Genomic DNA, 23,265 nt, shown 5'->3' on the forward strand with positions numbered 1-23,265 from the left:
GGGGAGCCTTTCTTAGAAAGCCCCAAAGCACTGACAAACAATGGGTGTGAGTGAAGTGCTCCAAGTGAAGCTGCAATAATTACGCAGATTAAAAGTTGGCATAAATTTTCTTTCTAATATCTGTGTACTGCCCCCAAACAAATGGCATTATATCGTCTCAGAGAGCTGTTAGGGTTATGTTAACTCTGGGAAATGAAAAGACGTGGTCACACTCCTGTCACCATGTCACTGACGAAATGCCACTCCTGCAGGCTTCTCTAGCTCTATATGTTTTCAAACAAGCAGTTCTCTCCTGAAAGAGAAGGTGAAAGGAAAAAATTTTCCTATTTCATATTCCTAATGAACCTCAAACTGAAGTGGCTGAAATAAAAGTGGCCAGGAACACAAAGCAGTATTTTTTAAAACCACAGAAAAATAAAACAGATTAAGTTTTGTATTTACAAATTAAATAAGAAGAAAAAGGTGGTATAAGTATTTCTATCACAAACACTCTGGTGATAAAGAACAGAAATTCACCAAGCTGACTGAAATCTACAGGCTCCTGTCTGATACTATCCCATAGAAGCAATGTGTGCAGACCTCCGATCCCTGAAGGAAGAGGCCATAGGTCAGTAAACTGATTTCCTGTGTGCTAGGCTCTTCTCCGTGTTTTCATTCCTTGAAAGCACATTTTCTTTCGGTCACACTTACACATTTCCCCTCTCAGAGACAAGAGGAGTGTGCCCTTCTAATAAATTATACAGGGAAGGCAATGGCCTAATAATTTCGCAAAACACTAAGTGATGAGGCTATATTTTGATCCCCTCTTATTCTTCTCTATTATATTCTAACTTTCCCCAAGGGTTAAGAGTAGCTCAAAATCTTTAAGAAATAAGATTGACTAAAAGGCATACCAGAAGAGAAGATAGGAAATCCGACAGAAATAAAATGATGAACCCCCTAATGTAATAGGCCTCCAGGCTACTGATATCAGATTCATTATAAGTACAATAGTCTTTAAAAAATGAAAAGGGTACATACTATCTTCTATTAGTCTACAATATAATTTATTACTAAAATAATGTATGTACAATGGGTTTCTAAGAGAACATTTATTTAATACATATTATATATTTGTACAATTGCTGTAACACCCTAATAACTCACTCAGGCACTTGTTACAATGCAAGTTATATCTGTATCACTTATTTGTGGAATCCCTGAAATAAAATATAAGTTTTATGTAAAAAAAAAAAAATAAATAACATGTGCACCCTAATACAAGCGTCAATAAACCATGGTCCCAATGCCAATTCCTGCCCGCCAAGTTTTTGTAAATAAAGTTTTATTGGAATACAGCCTTGCCTATTTACTAAGGTGTGGTCTATGACTGCTCTGAAGTTACAATGGCAGAGTTTAGTAGTTAAAACAGTGACCAGCTAGCTTGTAAAATAAAAAATATTTACTATCTGGCCCTTTATAAAGAAAGTTTGCTTTTCTGCTCTAATACACATGCAAGCACAAAACCACCTGTTTTTGCTTTTGTGCTGACCTTAGAAAAAGAAACCTCTCCCATCTCTATGCATATACTGAACTTTTTATAGATGTGTCATTAATTAGTAAGACTTCTGAAAGAAAGCTAGGCTTTTAAAACTGTCCAAGTAGCTGCATTAGGTTAGTAAATGAGCTGGGCTTAAGGTTTGGCAAGACAGCTGCTAGTGGTCAACTGTGTTACGTTAGTTACTTTCAGTGCTTTGTGACGGTTGTATTTGCAAGAAATGATAAGCAGTTGGTATATATATCTGGGAATTCAGCTTCCAGACCGAAGAATATCAGAAAGTGGCAAGGTGAATAAAGACCATTCCAATTTACAACCACTAGTCTTTTTAAATCAGGGTTATCTTGCTATTGTGCTGCCAAAGCAAAATCTAGAAATAGAAAACTTGTCTCTGTCAACCACTAAAACAAAGAACCAAAAAAATTGAAAGCTGTTCTTATATATGACTTCTTCTATCATTAGTAACCTCTGACATAAAATCTGTGTTAAAACTGACTTGTACTTTTCTTTGAATCAATATAAAAAAAGCATTAGAAATTCTAATATACTGAATATGCTTTTTATATTAATAAAACATTCTCTGTTTTATACAGTGGGGTTCACTATTTAAGATTTTCTTTGATTGAGTACATGGTTTTGTTGCCAATGAAAAGTTTAAAAACCGCTGGTTTCTTGTACACTTAAAAGAATGTGAAAATATAATCTGCTTTATTCTTACTACCAATTCTACAATTTTCTCCCTCAGCTCAATTAATGCATCAGCTCAGCCCTTTTCCATTGTTTCTTGTGCATATTGCCTTCAAGAATTTCTCACCTTTAAGCTCCCCATGGCCAAGACGCCCGAGTCGCCCAATAACAACTCTCCAGGGTAGAGATGTCATTTGGACAATACCTATGCACCATTCCCATAACTTCTGCAGTCCAATTTTACGTGCAGACACTTTACTCTTCCGTGATCTAAACAAGAAAAAAATGGGGAAAAGGTCCCCAAATGAATCAAAGTTATCACTCGGACAAAACCAACAGGATTCCAAAGAACCCACCCACACAGTATCCAATGCATTTAGAAAGAGAAATGAGAAAGATTTATATCTCAAAAAGGCACAGCATCACTTTACATGCACCACAAACACCAAGGTTGCTCACCTGTTTGGTAAAGCAATATTTACAATGCAGGTTTCTAGTAACTCCCCATGGAGGTCAGTGCAGGAAGCCAAAAGCCAGCGCTGGTCATGAGACAAACAATAGCCCACAAAGAGCACATTGTATTTCTGGCTTGCTTCACCAAGTATCTCTCCCAGCTCTGTCTGCTTGTCTTTGTTTGGGGCCTCTGTCTGCTTGTCTTTGATTGGGGCCAATATAAAAGGAGGGGAGTAAAGCTGGATTGGGCTGGGCCGCTGAAATCAAAATCAAAATCAATATCAGCACAAAGCCACTCAACTTCATGTTTACAACACAACCCAGAGCAGCACTGAATGAAACCAAGAGGGAATAATGGTAACAGACTGGCCCCCACCAACACCATATATATAAACAGCAATGAAAACACAGGCACCGAAAAGACTGTTTAATGATAGAAGCTAGGGCATCCAACCAAACCAATGTTTCCTTATTAAAAGAAATAACTATTTTAGAAAGTAAACTGGCCCAACTTCATTAGTCATTAGAAAAGTGGAAATTAAAACCATAATGAGACACCACCACACACCCACCAGAATGTCTGAAATAAAAAAGACAGACAACACCAAGTACTGTTCACAATAGTGTTAATCATATAAGCTGCAAACAGAAAATGGCCTAAATACCCATCAACAGTACTAGTAAGATGAATGATACGTTGTGATATAGATGCACAACCAGAATATTAAACAGCAAAGGAAATAAAAAAACTACCACTAAAAGCAACAAAAAGGATGAATCTCAACACTGAATAAAAGAAGCCAGACACAAAAGGTTATAAATTATATGATTCAATTTATATAAAAGTCAAAAAATAGACAAAACTATGTTGTTGTAAGTTGGAGTAGTGATTACTGCTGGACTGACAGGAAGGGACCAGAAGGGAGAGCTTTTGGGGTGCTTGTTACACGGTATGTTTACTTAGTAAAATTCATCAAGCAGTACACTTAGGATTACTTTTCAGCTTGTATATTATACTTGTGTGTGTGTGTAATTTAAGAAATCAAAGCAATAGCTGTTATCCAAGACAAACATTTTAGATAAACTGTGACAAAATTTAATCATCGACTTTTCAATATTTAACAAACAACATCTATGCTATGACATGGATGAACCTCAAATATTATGCTAAATGAAAGAAGCCAGACATAAAAGACGATATATTGTATGATTCCATTTATATAAAATGTCCAGAACAGGCAACCCATAGAGACAGAAAGTAGATTAGTTGTTGCCAGGAGCTGGAGGAAGTGCAAAATGAGGAGTGACTGCAAATAGGTATAAAGTTTCTTTCTGAATTGATGAAATGTTCTAAAGTTAGGCAGCGATGATAGCTGCAAACTCTGTGAATAAACTAAAAATCATTGAACTATATAATTTTTAAAAGGTGATTTTTATATGTGAATTATGTTTCAATAATAATAATAAAAAAAAGAGTCCAGTCAAGGCTGCCTGAAAAGTTTTGTGTGAAACAGGTTAAGTGTCAAATATATGAGGTGCAATAAAAAAAGAAAAATAAATATCTGAGATGCAATAGACAGCTTGTGATAAGTCACCAGGTAACATATTCTTCCCAAACCCTGTTTATAAGATGCTGGATGTTCTATGAAAAACAAAAGTGATACTAGTGGAAGATTTCTTCTAAAACTTGCATGATAAATACTAAGATACAGTCTTCCTTATGTGGAAACGTGCTTGCATGAGACTGTACCACTGTGGAGAGTTAGACTTCCGAGAAGCAGGGGCCTGGTGGTTTGGTTCCCCACCCGCTGCATCCTCATCACCTAGTACAGGGCCTGGCGCACAGCAGACACTTGGCTTTGTTTAATGAATGAAAGGCGGTATTCTAGCTGCAGACTGAGGGAGAGGCAGCATTTGGCAATTCATCATTACTGCAATGCAAGTAAAAATGTACAAACCTCAGTAACTATTCATAACGTTTGGTTTTCTTTTGTTTTTAATAAACTCAAGTGATTTATTTCCCTCTTCCTGTTTCAAAGCAAAAGGGAAAAAAGCACATTTTTTCACTTATTTTCTTCTAAGCCTCACTTTATCTCATAAACTCCTGATGGCACTCTGCCACAAAGTTATAACCTTTAAAAATGTTACATCATGCCTTGGGATATCCTTTACTCTCCTCTATGAAGATGCGGAATACTATTAATTACCATTTGAAGTTGTGATAAATTCTTATCAAAGCATAAGAAATGACTGCATCTGAACTGTGGAATAACCACAAGAAGTAAAAAAAATAAGTTTATAAAGAAATGCAGTAACTCATAATTTCTGAGGCAAAATAAGAAACAGGAAAAAAAATGATTTTTTTAATTTTAGAAAAGCTAATAGAGAAAATAGATGAACTGCTCACAAAAATAAAGATTCAAACTCAAAAGAATAAAACTGCCAAATACAGACATTTTATATAATCCAGAAAGAATGTAGGTTGTCAGCTAAGCAGCTTCCTCTCCAGGGACCAAGCTGACGTGAACCAAGTTACAACAAATGCAGTATTATCTAGAGTTGCATCATTTTTCCATTTCTAAGTTTTTACTTATTGAAGGGAAAGCATTTTATAGGGTTTTCAAAAAACCCCCCAAAACACAAACACTCTTTCACTATCAACTAAAATCAGCAGTTTTGTTGGCTTTCACTAACAGGTAATCTTCCATGCAATACATTTGTGGGAACTACCTTCTGAAGGCTTTGAACATGTTAAACTTTGCCCTGTGCATCTACCTTCAGTGAAAGGAGGTTAGGAAAACCACAGAAGTGCACAACTTTGTTTAAAACAGCTTGGTTTTGGTGTTTTGGAATTCCCCATGAGGTGCATATCTGTGGGAGGCAGTTACTAAGATGGAGAGAAAAAGCATTCATTTGTAACAGAAGCCCTGAGAGGAGAGGAGAAGAAAGGAGTGCATCAGAAAAGGAGGGGCCCTTATGAAATAAACACCCACACAACTGCTGATCAAGAGAGAACTGGAGAAGGTAGAAAGTTAGTGACTGAAGACACAGATTAGGTTCAAAAAATAAACAACAAGGTAAATATAGGAGAGGCAAACATAAGTAAAAGTAATAGACATATTGTTGCCTTAGGTCCTAGATCAAAAAACAGCAAGAGTTTGCTTGCCTCTTTCTCAAAAAACCTTACGAGTTCAGAGGAGTCTCTCTTTTATTTGACTTAAGGATTTAACTACCATTCTTAAATAAAGGAGGAACAAATTCAGCTAACGACTCCCCTGGCTTTCTGCAAAGGTCTGCCCTGCTACTACCCACCTCCGGATTCTTGAGGGTCATCTCAATGCTGGCGGCAGGCCCGAACCCTGTGAGGGACTTAATGTGGATCTGTGTAGGCAGAGGTCGCCTGCACTGGCAGTACACTGAAAATGCCATGGACTTCAAGTATTGAATGTACAAAACTTGTTCATCCTTCATTGTCTGCAGCATGGACTGGCAAGGCACAATCTACAGACACAAACACAAATAAAACTAGAAACTGAGATCAAACATGCTAACAAGAAAGTTGAAAATGAAATGGCAGGAATTCTTAACTTGAATGGGGAAGAGAATTTTAGTTGTAAAATATATGAATGCCAAACATAATATAATCAATCTTAATTCCTTTCAGTGACATAAAATCCTGTATTCCAAATGTACACAAGCAATTTAAGAAGAGGTGCCACTGTGTTGGTCAAGTTACACTGTCACTTAGAAATAACCCTGCTCCTATTTTAGGGGTAAATTATTAATGTACTGTATCTATGTCCCCAATTTTAAAACGTTTTAAAATAGATTTATCATTTATATACACACACATAGGGTGCATAGCATCTTTGGAATTATTGTCTAATCATTTGAGAAACAAATGTCAAAACAATAAAACTACTAACAACCTATTCTGGTAACTTTAATTTTGACCTTTTAATTCTATAAGATACTTTATTTAAAGTAACAGTAAAACAAAACCCAAGCAACTAAGGCATTGTTTTCTACCTATTAAATTATAAAATTAAAAACAATTATGCCGTCAAGCTGTCAAGGGTGCGGTGAAAATGGGCATGCTCACTCATGATGAAAAAAGTGTAAGCAAGTAGAACTTTTTGGGAAAGGAATTTGACAATGCTTATCAGAATCTATAGCTAGGAATCTACTTTAAGAAATGACCTGAAATGTGAGAAAGATATTATACATGAAGATGTTATGGCTTTATTTATAACAGTAAAAAAGTGGAAGCAAATTAAGTAACTGTACAGGCTTGATTAGATAAAAAAGATATGCAGTCATTAAAAATGTTGCTGTGAAAATTTTAAATAACATGAAAAAATATTCATGAATAGCATTAAATACGAAAAGAATATCCTATATAATAAAAGGCTAATATGCAAATTGACCAAACAGCGGAACGACTGGTCGGTTGCTCAATGCAGGAGCTGCCCCCTGGTGGTCAGTGTGCTCCCACAGGGGGAGTGCAGCTCAGCCAGAAGCTGGGCTCACGGCTGGTGAGCGCAGTGGTGGTGGCGGGAGACTCTCCTGCCTCTGCGGCAGCGCTAAGGGTGTCCGACTGACGGCTTAGGCCAGCTCCCCATGAAGCCATCAGTTGGACATCCTCCGAGGGCTCCCAGACTGCAAGAAGGCGCAGGCCAGGCTGAGGGGACCCCCCCCCCCGAGTGCACAAATTTTGTGCACCGGGCCTCTATTAAGTTATATTAAGTGTGATCTCAACTGGGTAAACAAACATACAGAAAAAAGGCTAGAAATACACCAAAATGGTAATGAAGGCTGAATCAAATGTACTTCCAATTATTTAAAAAATCATGAACTTGTATTTATTTTCATATACTAGTAAACAACAACAAAGGCAAAAAAATAAACTTGCAAATACTTACCTGGAGAATGAAAGAATTTCTCATATGCTCAGGTAAATTATCCAGCATCTCTGTGTAGCAGCGCATCAAACTCAACAGCCAAAAGTTTCCAGAGGTAGAGTCTTCCTCTGCAGTGTAGGTGAAGGGGTCCACCATGTAAATGACAACAGCTGGAGGATAGGCCTGGCTGTCTGCGGAGTCAGGCTCCGTGGGAATTCCTATTCTCTCCCTCTCTGTAACACTGCAGAGAAAGTCACTTATGAGATGCAAAAGTAAACATAAATGATATAAAAATAAAGTCGAGTCTAGTGCACACTGACTCCTTGGGCAATGATTACAGATGAAATGTAAGATTAACATGTGTCATATTACTGAAATAAAGGCAATCCAAGCCAGTTAGCACCCAAGATAGATATAAATGACAGTAACTGCCTCTAAATGGGAGATCTCTTTTTTCCTGCAGCTGTAGTCTACAAAGATGGTTTATAATACTATTATATTAACAGTAATAGCTTACTTTTATCCATACATTATATTCATATAGTAACAAATATGTTAATAGTAATAGCTTACTATTAAGCTAATCTATATATATAAAAGCATAATATGCAAATCGACCGGGTGGCGGAACAACTGGTCTCTATGATGTGCACTGACCACCAGGGGGCAGACGCTCAATGCAGGAGCTGCCCACAGCCCATAGGCCCCAATTGCCTGATTGGGGCCTGCCAGCCAACCTCTCAGTCCCTCCCCCCAGGTTGGCAGGCTCTGATAACCCGATGGGGAATGGGGAACTGGGGGTGGGTGGCGGTGGATGCGGATGGTGGGAGGTGGAGCCAGCTGCCAGCAGCTGGGGAAGATCGACCCTGATTGCAGGCCTGGCCTAGGGACTGTGCACAAATTTCATGTGCCAGGTCTCTAGTAAGTTTAATAATAAATTAAATATGTAAGTTAGTTTATAAGAAGTCTCATATTTTTAAAAATATATATTTTTATTGATTTCAGAGAGGAAGGAAGAGGGAGAGAGAGAAACATCAATGATGAGAGAATCATTGATCGGCTGCCTCCTGTATGCCCCCGAATGGGGATCGAGTCCACAACCTGGGCATGTGCCCTTGACCGGAATCAAACCTGGGATCTTTCAGTTCGCAGGCTGATGCTCTATCCACTGAGCCAAACTGGCTAGGGCAAGAAGTCTCATATTTCTTAACACTGAAGCTGCTGATTAACAGCTGTTATTTTCTCTTGTGAAGAAGAAAATCAGAGTCCTTTACTGGATTTAGAGACTCTCGAGGTTGATGGGGAGAGAAGGGTATAGAAGAAAAGTAGGTAAGAGTCCACACGGAAGCTACCCACCTCAATCAATGAGTAACATACCTTTCTTGTCCGTCCTGTGAGGGCTGAGAGGAGCTCTGCCCAGGCTCAGGGTCTCCACCACAGCCTATGTTCCCTTGCGTTCTATCAGCAGAACTGGACCCAGTGCTGGGGTTCTGCCCTCCAACACTACCACTGAATCCTGACGAAGAGGTAGTGCCTAGCTGGCTAACGACGGGAGCAGAGGCAGACGATGAGACCGGTGGCACGGTGGAACCAGATGTGGAACTACTTGCTGCAGGGTTTGCAGAACTGCCATTGGAGGTGGGATTAAATGCACCGCCAGCGGAGGGAGCTGCTGACCCTGCATTTGCAGCTAAAGGTCCAGTGTTCCCAGGAGTAGCTTGTCCCTGTGCTGCTGCTGGTGGGTTCTGGTACTTAGGTGGCGTCAACAGGCTGCTATCGAGCTGCAGAGTGGCTAAATAAGGTGCTGAAAGAATATATGTAGAGCGACATTAGTGAGGTTCTGCAGTGTTAGACAAAAGAAACTCAGAATGGTCACTTTTTTTAAAACTATGCTTTCAGGCTGCAATATTCTGGTTACGACACCCAAAATGCCATCTCCACACTTGAACACATGCTTATATATCACACAAACACAGAAATGGACATGGAAATACTTATTATAAATACTGGAAAAGAACCTTGCTTGAAAAGAAAGAAAATCATTTATAACATTTTCCTTTCAGACTGAATCCATATGCCATCACTGAAAAATGGGAGACCAGCCGTCGTGGTATATATTATGCTCTTATGCATATAGGGCTTTACAAGCTTCTTAGATTTTCTTGTGAATCTGGGTTAAAATTAAGCAGTTAATCTTAAGTCATGCTGCTAAGTTTTTGAACTCTGGAGTAAATTAGATATGACTTCTTTAGGCAACTTTAAATAGCTTTTAAAGAACATACATGCACATGAAAGTTAGCATTTAACTAGAATGCAAAAATTAGATCTAAATAAACACAGTAATGGAACATTAGACAAAAGTAATATAATGTTGCACCCTAACAGGTGTGTGTTGGGGTGCAATTTGCTATTTTCTCTCTCAAATTCTACTTTTCCAAATAAATTCCCATTTACCTAGGTGATGGCGGCAAACTTGCGCATAAAGTTTGAGTCTGGAATGATTGTCATTCTCCTCGTTGCTCCACGGCTGGTTAAACCACTCACTCACAAGCTCGTCGGTCAGCTTCTGTGCCACAGTCTTCCCCACACGCATGATCCCATCACGTAGCACTTTGCAGATGGGCTTGTGCTGCCCAAGCCTACACATCTGATACCGCAAACAAGACCATTACTTATGACAGAACGCATCACCTTGTTCAGCACGTAGTGTTAGTGAGGCACATTCTGTATCATAAACATGGAGGCATTTTCCTTTTTCTTTTTAGTGTGACCACATGCAACTAACCAACATTATAAACTGGTTGGTAATTACTATGTACCCTGATAATACTGCTGTATATTTCTCCAAAACCTTGAGTAGCTGCTCTACAGAAAAATAAGTGTTTCTTCTGAAGAAATGTTTCTGCAGCCCAGCCCATTCATTCTTCCAGCCTGAGGAAAAGCTGCAGAGCACTGACTGCGAGGGGTCAAAAAGGAACTAACAGGTTCCTGCCCACTAAGGCTAACCAAGACATCTGTCCACTGAAACCTCTTAAGGAATCCCCACTCATCACATTTTCCCATAAGATAGCATTAAAATGCATGGGCCATCTGTTAGATTGTTACAGACACTTGGAGATCACTAATAGTAGAGGCCACGGAAATGCTGATCACTTTTATAAAGTAAATGGTTGTTTTAGCATGAGATGCTGTTGTCAATTTCTAGGATGCTAAATGGCAGACAATTAATATACCTGCCAAAAGTAAACTACTTAACTACCTGCTCACCAGCATGAGAGCCCATATTATTATCCCTTGCTAGAGTTAATGAACTGAAGGCTTACCAAGGCCTACAAAATCTTAAGCAGGTATGTATTGCTGCCAAAAAGATCCGGCAAGCCTTTTATGCTTTGTAACTTATGTGTAGGCTTCATTCACATAAGAGAATGGCTGGGCTTTGAAATTGCTTAGACAAGTTTTCTGTGTTCGGGTATGACTTAATATTATTTTGTATCCATGGGCCAGGCACTATTTAGAAACTACTGTATCCAAGGGTTTCCGTCAGTGGCTTAACTGATGCCATTACCTAATACGTAGCATCGCCTCATTTCTTTGCAGCAACACATACGTCTACCACTTCATGTGTACTCATGTTTATAGAAAGTGGATGTTCTGCTATGGAATATTTTTGAAACTCAACTTGGCATCTTATTTAACAACCACATTTGTAATACTTATAATATGCCTGTCACAGTTCTAAACACTTTACAAAATCTCATTAACCAATGTCACCCCAATAAATGTAATAAAAAAACTTATTTAATTTAATCTTGCCAAATATGATATCAGAAGTAAAAAGTACAAAGAACTTAGTGTGTGTGTACTTTGGCAGAAGAAATGTGGTACTTTCTCTTCAAAGACAGACATGATTCTAATTTTTCAAAAGTAACAGGAATTTATGTACTAAATATATAAAATTATCTACCTGGCTGTTACATTATGATGGTGATTACATTCTTAATGTGTATCAAATTTTCAGTATTAAGATGAATGTAGTGTTAAACAAAACATAACAGGGGCATGATTCATTAAATGTATCTTTTGATTTAGAAATTTTCAAGCTGAACATTTTTATACAGTTCTGCCCTCCCCACAAAAAGAGTAGCCACGCCTTCTTCTTGCACAGCTCATCTTCTGAACTGTCCTTTCCCTTGGTGAACAATCCTTTCAAACCTGAACACATCAATGGGGGAAAACAGCTAACAGGATTTAAGATGTGTGGTAAGGCTAGTAAAGTCTTCTAAATCGAATGAAATATAAAGCAAGATGGAAACGCAATTTATTTCTAGAAAAACTTCCCAACTTAATTCTTTCCTTCATCTTCCAACTAATTGCAAATTTTCTTTAAGAACTACTTTGAAGACATTTATTCTTTAAAATTTAGTCATAACCAGAAACAATATGAGGACTCATGTCAAAGAAATGGTTTCCAGGTCTTCCTCACCTCATATACAGCGCTCAAGTCCCTGAAGAAAGTTTTGGCTCCTTCGAGCAAGGCCTCATTTTCTGGACACACCACAATATAGGCAACATCACGGTGGCCCCCATATGGGTCCAACAACAGCCTCTCCCAAAACGGCAAGGAGAATGGCGAGATGGTGAGGAAGTCTTTGTCATAGCCTACCAGCAGGGTGGGGATGGGCAACGGCTCAGGAGATTCTTCTGAACCTAAAACAACAGTGCAGTTTAGGAAGGGGCCTGGGAGTCTGATTCCCACAGCTGAACCATTTGGAAGTTCCTGGTGCCCTCGTCTTAATTCTGGCAGCAGGAATTTCACCGTAGGTTGACATGATACTCTCATTAAATGGCCCCTGATGAACAACTTAATTAAATGAGTCTGAACATGTTCTAATGGTTCAATCGGAGGGCAGAACAGAAAAAGCTGAAGGTCATTTTGCAGCAGCACTACGTCACTTCCTCTGAGGTAAGTGTCATAATCGGGACCTTGACAAAACCAGTTCAGAAGTTCATCCAAATGAAAATGCCACGAAGACAAGGAAGAAGAGACTCTAACAAATGCTCTACTTGGGGATTATTTCCCTCATTGACCCTGATTACGCCACCAATGTTTAGAAAGCTTAACTTCAACACTGACTTTAGGAAAACAAATGTAAACGTAAGACTGTTTTGTCAGTGAAGCAGTGACTGACTAAGCCGCTTTCCGGAACAGGAAGCTGAGGAGGCGCGGACGGGAGGAGACCGTACCGTAGGTGCCCCGGCCTGCCATCTTGTGGAACTGCTGCCAGGTGAGCGGGCCCTGCACGTGCTGGATGTTCTCCCAGGTCCTGCCCGTGCGCTTCTTCTGGATGGCGTCTTGGAGAAAGGGCTGCAGGGACAGCAGCATACGGACCACATCCTGGGAGGAGAGCATGCTGATGTCCAGCACTGGAACAGACAGGAAGTGAAAATAAATGGAAATCATAAAGGAGGACTAGACTGGCACTCTCCTCTTTCTGGCCATCACGCTGGAACTGTTATAGTCCATGACAAAGACATTATTAGTGGTAGAGTCTATTTTTAGTTGACTCTAAAATACTTGACTCAGGAGACAGAAGGAAAGAAATTCTTCTACTGAAGTGAAAAAAGTAATTTATTATTTATTATTGGAAAGAATACAATGGAAAATAGGTTACTCTATATAAGTAAAGAGGTTAACTATAGAACTGCTTAAGAGTGGAAAGATGCATAGGCCTGGCTTTTTAAATCGTATAAACCTGTTTCCAAGTTGCTAACCAGGAAAGAGAGCTGCAAACATTTCTTAATTATTGCATAACTTTAATTTATAAACATCAATGGTTAGATTATATGATGAGTGGGGAAAAGGAACTATAAGGTTTTGAAAACTTTAAAAAATGCTCTTACTATAAAATATTTTCACAAAATGCATATCGAGAAACAAAGCCTTCCCTGCAAGGAGAGGTGCCTGAGAACAGCAGAAGCAGTGATACGACAGGAAGCCACCTGTGCACAGAGGAAGGGCGGGGACTCATGGCTTCTGAACAAACACTCTTCCTTCCAAACTGAGTTGTGGAAGTTGTAAAGATCCTTCTGAGATATCCAGGTAAAGGAGGGGTCCTCGCCAGCAATTTGAAAAACTTCTGAAACTCTATGCAAAACCGTGCATGCATACGTGCATGAACATGTCCATTTTTCCCCAGGAGAGAAGGGCCATAATGCTCATCAAATTCTCAAAACAACCGGACGAGCTAAATAATTTTAAGGTGATCAGTTCTCAATCTGCACAGCTGGGTTCCTGAAGACCTTTCCTTACTCTTACTTTTCTACTATTAGGAAGGGGCCTGGATGGAAATCTAAGGTTTACCTACCAAAGAAATCCGACACGCAGAGTGCTGAGGGTTCTTAAGACATCTTTAGATTATGTCCTTACATCAAACACAGTTTGCAAATTGGTGGCCATAGTTTTTTTTTTTTTTTTGGGGGGTGGGGGGGGTGGGGGTGGGGGGTAAATCTCTCCAGGAAATTTCATATACAAATCTGGATTTCTAGCTTCTCTTGACAAATTGGGAGACCTGGCAACTCGAGCTGAGGTCAACACTGCTGCACAGCCCCCACGGGCTGGAGCCGAGGAGCAGCTGCCCCTTCAGACAGTTCTCCACAGTTCCTCCTTGGCTGCCTGCCTGAGACTGAAGCAGTGTTCACATCTTTATTTCCAAGCCTGTACTTCTTTTTTTTCTTATAAGTAAAAACAAACAAACAAAACACCCAGTAAAGTACTTCTTACTCTATCAAAAGCAGGAAAATGAGAGACTTAGAGAACCAGATTAAAAGCAGACACAGTTCTTTGTGAACCCTATTTCTGTGCATATAAAATAGAAAGTGTGCTGTGGAAGGACACAATTCAGGGCATTGCTTTGTGCAAATCTGGATCCCCGCATCATGCATTTACATGACCTGTCTGCTACATCCAAGCATCTGAATTTGGAACCCTCGCCTTCCCTACAATAAAAGGTGCTATTCTTCATATGCAAAGATGGCACTACTGTTCCTCCCAGACAGACTGCTTTTCTGTCTGAAGGCCACTATCTAGTTAAAAGGAACTACCAAGATAATCATCCTCATTTCTTCAGGGGAAAGACTGCACTTTCTTCATAAGTTCATCCAACAGACATTAATTAAAGGTCTGATAAGTATAAGGCACTCTGCTTATACCTAAGCAGTCATAAAAATAAGTATGACTTGAACACTTTCTTAGGAATTTCCACTTCCAAGAAGTCTCCCTGCTTAGCCTGCTCAGAAAACACCTGCCATTCTCTACTCCACTGAACTCTGTCCTCTGAACATTCTTTTATTATTCCAGAGTTCAATTTAAGAAGCTCATATAACCTTGTCCCTATAGGACTGAGAGTTGTTCAGAAGCAGGGTTCCTGTTTCATTCATGTAACCCCGCCAGCCTGGCCTCTGTCCCTCCCCCATTTTACAGAACCAGCTCTCACGATGGGTACAAGACGATCCTTACCTTAAAAGCTCAGCTGCACTTTAATGCTTGTTGACCACTCTCTTTCTTGAAATGTGGTGACTTGGCAGATTTCACCAAAGCCTGCCCCAGGCCCTGCCCTCATTCTGTGCTCTCCTCTTCAGGGAGCTTTCCTCCTCCCCTGTGCCCCTGTCATCATCTGTGTGGCCCACTACTCTCTTCCCCTGAGCTCCAGGCCCATCAAGTCCCAAGCATCTACTCCACATCTTTATCTCAAAACTTCCAAAACTCAATTTATGAACTTGCTCCTCAAACCTGGTCTTTCTCCAGTCCACCTACCTATCTCTGAATGACACCACTGTCTGTCCAGGTATACAAGTCACACACCTGGGTGTCATGTTTAAGATTTTGCTCTCCCTGAACACCCAAGTTCAACCTAGTACCAAGGCCTACAGTACTACTTTCTAAACATCTTTATAATGCTTCCACTTATTTTGCGTTTTCTTTGCTAGGATGCTAACCAAGCCAATGTTTCTTATATGGTCTACTACATTACCCTCCTAGTCTCCCCAAATCCACTCTGACATTTTCTAAACCACAGCCCTCATGAGGGTCAGAGTATATTTTTTCTTTTTTAACACAAATCTGATGAAACAATTACACAAACGCATATCATCACTAAGCATTACAAGTGGTGAAAGCATGAAGGAGGAGAGGAATGCTGGGCTGGAGGAAGACTTCCCTGAAGAAGTAACACTTGAGATCTCAACCATGAGTATAAATTAACTGTCCATTATCCAAAATAGATTAGAAATTCCCGAGGGCACGTACCTTGTTTCTTTCAGTCAGCATTTTATTCCCCAGTATGCACCACGTTATTGATAATGAATGCATAAGGGAAGGAGAGAGCAAGTTGCTTGACACTCTTAAAGCTCAACTCCAAAACTGTTTGTCAACTCCAAAAATGAGCTTTTAATAGAAGAGCCAGTGACATGACCAGTAACTAAAGGACAAAGTAAAATGTGATCACTGTTACAGAGAGAAAATACTGAGAAAACAGAGGAAGAAGAAAATGACCTGTAACTGGGTAGAAAACTATATGGAAGAAGTAGCATGAAAACTTGACCTAGACGAGTGAGTGGGTTTAAACATGAAAGGCTGTGCAAATTATACTCTTGATGACTTTGATACTCAGCAGTCACAGGCTTCCAATATGAAATGCCTCTATGAATTAATAAAGAGGAAATTTCCACAAAGCAAGTGTTCCTCTCCAAAGGTGTTTCAATATAAAACATTCTCTTAGTCCTTAAATTTAGGATGATATCAACATAGTGCTCACTTTAGCTATCTTATTTTTTAAGAAATGAAATTTAAAATTTTATCAAAGAAAAAGTAAAGAAAGTGTGTAAGCCACCATCACGCCAAGCTCGTCTCCAAAGGGCATTACTATTCTGGGACACCTACCGTTGCTATGAGGCCAAGAGTGCACAGTGGCACTTCTCACCAGTGCTTCATCCACTTTTCCCCCTGTGGGATTATCCACATACTGCCGCCCTTGCTCCAAGGCATTAAAGCATTCCGTCCAGTAATCATTATTATCTGCTTGCACCCGGTCGTAACTCCAGCTTACGCAGGGAAGAGTTTGGCGGTTGTTCGAGGAAATGTAGTCCAGGAAACTCAGTGAAGCAAAAGGTTGTGTGTGTTGGTTCTGGAGGAGGAGGAGAAGGCTTATAGGTGGCTCCTGGGGTTTTCTGGCTGCCTCCATCTGAGGAAGGAAGGTGGTCTGACACATCATTAAGCGCCTCTCTGCAGCCTGACCGATATCAGAATTCTTCCCAAAAATATCCAACTCATCTTCCAGGAAGAGTCCTGAATTGTAACCAAGTTTGCGATTCATAATCGCACTGAACCCACAGGTACAGCGGTACTGGTCCTCGTTGGAAGAATCGGGGATGTAAAGCCCGACATCTGCCCCTTTGATGTTCATGTTGCAGGCACAGATGCAACAGCTGTCAAAGTTTCTGTCTTTAAAGATATTCATCACAGAATCAGAGAGAATCAGGGTGACATAGAGACTGTGGGCTTCTGGAATTGGCTGCATGGTGGCAGGCTCCACAGAGTTAAGGGGCCGTGTGGTAGAGGGGGTAGAGGCTGGTGACCCCTGATCGGTGCTGTCATATTTAACAGACCCTTGACCACTGGCAGTGCCCCCACCTCTGGGAGTTCTTGGGGTCCTGGGGGTTCGTGGCGTGGGGACAGAGAAGCGAGGGGTTGCTGGCGATGGCAGAACTCCTGCTCCACTGTTGCTGGCTGGGGCAGTACTGTTCAACGTCACTGGTGTGTTCATTTGTGGTGTGTTCAGATAGTCTGGGTCTGCTAGGCTCCCGACGCTAGGCACATTGCTGCAAAACACAGACAGCACCAAGTAAGAATCAAAGGCAGGTTGCAGAAGCTGGAATACACACCTATCACCCTGACCTGGGTTGTACATTTCTTATCATTTATGTGTGTTATCATTTGGTGTACTCAACTTTCTCTTTAAAAAAAAAAAAAAAAGGATTCAAAGGAGTCAGTGCAGTATGTGGGAAAGCAAAAAGTGAGGAATGAAGAAAAAAATCAATATGGCACTTTCCTTTTACTCATTCCATATTGAAGCAATCCTCATCTAAATCTTTTGAGGAAACTTTTAGTATTTTTATAGAAAACATGATGTTGGATTTGGTCAATGTAATTCTGAAAAACTGTAACTACTAAATGGAACTTGAACATGAGTTCAGGTGCTAAATTAGGTAGAAGACCATAGGATGAAATTTCCATCTAATTTGCAATTACATTTTTGTCAGTTTTTGAAATTGAAAGTCTGCCAGCATACTTGTTCTCTGAGGCTATAATCTATATACGATTCTGAAGTAGTTATAATCAAATGCACAAGAAAATTTAACATTTTCCTAACTTTCAAAATGCAGTCCTATCTAGGCTTGCATTTTATTAGTAATGTGTGACCATGAGGGAATTCTATTTTAGGAAACCCATTGGCCAGAACTACACTACAGTTAATAAAAATATTACATATGCTGCTAAGAGGCCTTAATATTAATTAGGTGATTGCACAGAAGTACACATATTGTATTATAATTCGCAAACTTGTAAGATTTCTGTGGGATGGAAGGCAATTCTAGTTCACTTATTAATTTCAAAATGCTATGCGTTACTTATAGCACAATTACTTTTAGTTCCCAGAGACTTGAATGCATTGCACTATTTTCTCATAAGCAGTGACTTCTTTTTGGAATAGCCACATAGAAAACAAAATAGTATCTGCAATGTTCTACTGTTTTATTACTGCAGAAAATTTTCTTAATGAACATTCTTACAGATATATGTAAACCAGCATATGAGACCATTCTTTCCAATTAGAAAAGAACACAGATTTTTTTAGTGCTTAGTATTCTTTTGAAATCTATTAATAATGTACTTAAACCAATGTTCCTCCAATAAATTACATATTCATTCACTTATAATTTGAAAGAAAAATATCATAAAGTAATGGCTCTTCAAATAATTTTCTTGTGATTTTTAATTAGCTATGCCTAAACGACCAGCCTGAAAATCCAAATCAGGCACTGTAAAGATATTTTAAATTAGAGGCACACTGATATCTTTGAATACAGATAAAAAATGACCCAGAAACCTTGATTAGCAATCATTGCTATCTCAGCGACCAAAATAATGTGTGTAGTAACGATTTTTACTCTAATTGGACTCCTTTCAAATTTTTCTGGTTCAACTAAACCCTAAAATTATTATGCAGTTCAGATCAGAAAAAAAAAGCTATGACTACTAACTGTAACCTAAATAATTAAATTGCTCCCTAGGTAGTAAGAATGTATTCTGTACAGTAACCTGATTTCTCCCAGTCAATAAAAATGAACTGAGTACCAACCCTATGCTAAATGCTAGATATTCAACAATGAAAAAGAGAAAGAAAAGCTAGCTCACAGCAAGTGTGACAGGCATCATGCAAATAAGTGCTGGTGTGCTGAGTGTGGCAAGTGTGTGTGTGTGTGTGTGTGTGTGTATGGAGGGTGGGGTGAGAATGGGGGATGTCCAGAGTGATGGAGACCATGGCAGGAGGATTTCACATAGCTCAGAACTGAGTTGCCCAATAAGGTAGGCACTAGCCCCATGTGCTAAATTTAAATTACCTTAAATAAAACTAAAAATTCAGTCTTGATCTCAAATAACCACATTTCAAATGGGACATAGTTACAGCATGAGAATAGTAGGTGCCATATTAGAAGGAAAGATACAAAACATTTCATCATAGCAAGGTCTATGAACAGCATCAACAGTGCCAAGTCTTTTGCTTTACCTAGTCCATTTCGTCCCTATATTGCTTACTTGGTACTGACAGAAATTTGAGCTTGTGGCATTTTACTTTATAGCACTGAAATTATTTTATCAAAAAAGTATTAATCATGCAAGAAACGGATTGACTGTACACTGTTGATTTAAGTACTATTTTCTGGATCATATGAAACATGCCCAAGCTACAATAGCACCTCCTTTTCCTTCCCCATACCACATTGTCATTCTTTTGCTGCTTCCTCCTATGATGTGGGGTCAATGATAGAGATATTGCCAATGTTAATACTTTTTTTTAAAGGGCCTTAAGTAAACACATTTAAAAATCATCAGTTTACATAAAACAAAGCATAACCACCATCCCCAAAATTATTACTAATCCAATCTAGTGCTTGATTCTGTGATAAACAATGATTTGACATTGAATGAGCATGAACACCATGATTCTCTATACCCGTGGTTCCCAACCTTTTTTTGGCCATGCCTCACCTAAGCATCTCTAAAATCCTGATGCCTCCCCCGTAACATATAATCCTAATTATTCAAAAAGTGAACTCCTATTCACGTGGAGGAAGCCTAAAAGTCCATTCACTTGGTCTAAACAAGCTTCCAAAGAACATGGCATTCATGAAAAAGAAAAAGAAAAGATGAAAAGATAGTTGAAGTACTGAGAAATAAATCACTAAGAAATTGTTTAAAAAATATATATAATATGAAGTGATATTAAAAAATAGCAAATAAAGTTTCAAAACATATAATAGAGAACTGAAATGCATAAATATGTCACTATATATATTTACATACTGCTTATGAGGCCCATAGAACCATAAGAAATGCAAAAAATTCACTGTTAATAACACATTCTTGAATTGCCCCCTTTAAAAATCAAATTGCCTCCCTGTGGGGCATGTGCCCCACATTAGGGAACCATTGCTCTATACAAGTAACCCTAATTTTTCCATGTACATAAAATTTGGTTTAGGAAATAACATACATTTTCAACACAAAATAATGTGCCCCAAAACATTAATGGCCAATAAAAGCTTCAAATCATATGCTACTGTCATCAATTTAAATAAATATTTAGTTGAGATAAAAATCACACGAAATATGGCACATACTTGTAGCCATCTCTAACGAAAGTGGCTGCAGGTGGCATGGGCAGTTGTTCAATTTTAGGAGGGATTGCCCACGAAGGCCGAAACAGACAGGCATCAGGTATCTTCAGAGGTAGCAGGCATTGGCTCGGCAACATCTTCAGTGGAGCAAACATGGAAGATCCCACAAAAGGTTGAAAAGTTGGAACTTTGTGCACATATGAGAAGTCCTGCAACGACAAAGTGAGGTCAGCGATAATGTTGGTAAATGACTTAGTACACAGCACAGTAATGACAAAAACTATTGTAATTCAATATTTCTTTTATCTGATCAGTAGAAAATGCTAATACCATAATTTTATAAATTAACCAAAAGACACTGTAATTACTTCTTGATCCAATTCAGAGGATTGTTAGAAACTTACGTACATTTGACATAAAGACAGTATTATTTTAAAGAAGATGCAGCAAATCCACTTGAAAACCACTCTGCTTGGTAAAATTAGTACATTGGCAATTACCTTTATTTCCTCTGGCTTAGGGCTTCCTAAGCCATCTTCCACTTCCATTTTGAATTCAGTGAGTTGTGTTGAAACCATACTGACCATAGGACTCTCCATCATGCCTAATGCTGTCACTGTCTCTGAACTGATCCCATCTTTGTAACTCATCACAGGAGAAAATGCAGGGTGCTGTTCCAAAGAAGGAGGGGTGGGGAACATCCTTTGCAGGTCTGCAACTGCTAAAAAGCAAAACAAAAAAATACAAACCATTTCTCTTAACAGGGTGGGACTGAAAAGGCACATCGCAGTTCACAGCCAGATGAGTTACACAACAGAATATGAATAATGGAAGTCTCTGAGAAGAAGGCCATCAGCACAGAGTTATCCTTTCCTGGAATTTTATCACTATCCTCTTGATCATTCAGGATTTGGCCTCACATTAATTAAGGGAGCAAAAGTCTACAACATTTTTTTCCCCAACAACTGATTCCCTGAGAAGTCTAAGAAGCTGGAAGCAATTACATGGAGTAACCACTTTATTAAAAGTTCTATCGCTATTATAAGTATGTATGACATATTTCAGAATTATAATTGTTATGCAGCAAATTTTACATAGAAAAATCCATCAAGCATTTATGTTAGAGAAAAGAAAAGTTGCCTAAGCTATAATTATGATTTATACATAGTAGGGTTACTTAGCTAGTTTTTGACAAATCCACAACACTCACTGCTCTTTGAGAAAATGATTCCACACTCTTTCCAAATTGACATTAAAATGAAACTTCATAGTTAAGATTAACAAACCTACCTAGAACCAAAAGACAATTTATTGAGAATTAACTTCTTAAAAAATATCTTTCAAGAAATACTCAGAACCAACCATTTAAAAAATCATTTTAATATACCTGAGATTAACCATCATCAACAGTGGCTCATTAAGGCACTGTTTCTTTTTTTTACTTAATACACATTTCCCATTTATTTGTTCTAATGACTACTTTTCAGTTTACAGTATTTTCTGTCTTTCCTGATGGTTTTAAAAAATCTGTCAAAAAAAATGAGTTTAATAAAAACTATATTTTCCAAGTACAGAGTAGTTAAATTAAGTAAACTAAATCACAGGAGAAGACCAACCAGAATTTAGAATTCATCATTATTCTCTGGCATTCCTCATATTTAACTTTGATACCATCATCACAAGCAATAACTTACAAATTAAAATTAAAAAGTTTTACAAGTAATGTATCAAAATACAAATATATAAGTTTTTAATATGCATTAGAAAAAAACAAAAGTAGGAACTTAATTTTTTTTAATAAATCTTTCTTGTTGAAAGTATTACTTATGTCCCTTTTCCCCCCATTGCTCTCTCCCCGTTCTCCCTACCCCACGCCTTTTTAAAGTAGAAATAAATGGAAAGAAAACACAAGTTGTGGTTGTGAAATCTGGCCACTAGGGGGTGCCCTGTACAGCAAATTCATTTACTAATCTGGAGTCACAAGTTTGATTTGGAATGGCATCTGATACCCCAATTTCCAGTCACATTGCTATTCCTAGCAACCTCAACATTTAAAGGGGCAAATAGTAGCCACTGACTAAATTAAGATGTGACTTTTAGCTCTGAATAAGAAATTAATAAAGCATAACTGTACCATATTGTCCCCTGGGCTAGAGTCTAAGGCACAGCTGTCTAAAGTAGTAGTGGACTGGGTTCCACAACCCAGGTGCTCCCAGCACAGCACTGGTATGCTCAGGTCACTTCCTTTCTTGGGACCTCAGCTCTTTCATCTAAAAAGGAAGGCTTGATTAAATGTGTGATTCTCACCAGGCTTTCTTTCATTCCTGAATGGGGGGAGGGGTAAGCCTTCACCATATGGAGGAAGAAAAAATGGTGAGAACCTCTGGATTCAATAATCTTTACATGCTTCCTAGTTAAACAATTAAATAATTCTAAATAATTTACCCTTTCTTGGCCTCAGGTACTTAACTTGATATTAAACTATACCTAGTTGTTACTGTGTGTTGCTTTCCACATTATTGCAATCACAAATGAATACTTATGAACCTATACTTTCCAACACAGGACCCGCTAGCCACATGTGGCCACAGAGCATTCAAAATGAAGCTTGTCCAAAATGAGATGTGCCTGTGTGTCAAATATAACCAGGTTCCAAGAGTTAGTACAAAAAAGGATGTAAGTAAAGAGTTAGTACAAAAAAGCTCACTATCTTTTTACTTGTAAAAATGA

At 38.8% G+C, this 23,265-nt stretch overlaps 1 protein-coding gene across 10 annotated transcripts in view; it reads right to left on the reverse strand.

The window, feature by feature from the left end:
* Positions 1–23,265, reverse strand: part of MED13L (mediator complex subunit 13L) — a 278,051-nt gene that overhangs the window by 12,230 nt on the left and 242,556 nt on the right. For 7 of the 10 annotated variants that reach the window (XR_004974868.1, XM_036353960.1, XM_036353955.1 and 4 more), the window contains 11 exons: positions 21,036–21,256; positions 20,539–20,744; positions 16,517–17,454; positions 12,823–13,002; positions 12,062–12,285; positions 10,033–10,225; positions 8,956–9,382; positions 7,600–7,834; positions 5,990–6,178; positions 2,684–2,934; positions 2,352–2,494 (listed from right to left, as the gene is read on the reverse strand). Coding sequence is in view for 9 of the 10 variants with exons in the window: in XM_036353960.1 (XP_036209853.1) it covers positions 2,352–2,494; positions 2,684–2,934; positions 5,990–6,178; positions 7,600–7,834; positions 8,956–9,382; positions 10,033–10,225; positions 12,062–12,285; positions 12,823–13,002; positions 16,517–17,454; positions 20,539–20,744; positions 21,036–21,256 (3,207 nt within the window). In the remaining variant the exon portion in view is untranslated. The remainder of the gene's footprint in view (positions 1–2,351; positions 2,495–2,683; positions 2,935–5,989; positions 6,179–7,599; positions 7,835–8,955; positions 9,383–10,032; positions 10,226–12,061; positions 12,286–12,822; positions 13,003–16,516; positions 17,455–20,538; positions 20,745–21,035; positions 21,257–23,265) is intronic. The other 3 variants (XM_036353958.1, XM_036353957.1, XM_036353956.1) reach the window with 2 other exon arrangements.

This window comes from Myotis myotis, unplaced genomic scaffold (assembly GCF_014108235.1).
Source record: "Myotis myotis isolate mMyoMyo1 unplaced genomic scaffold, mMyoMyo1.p scaffold_m19_p_20, whole genome shotgun sequence".
In the NCBI taxonomy this organism is placed as follows: Eukaryota; Metazoa; Chordata; class Mammalia; order Chiroptera; family Vespertilionidae; genus Myotis; species Myotis myotis.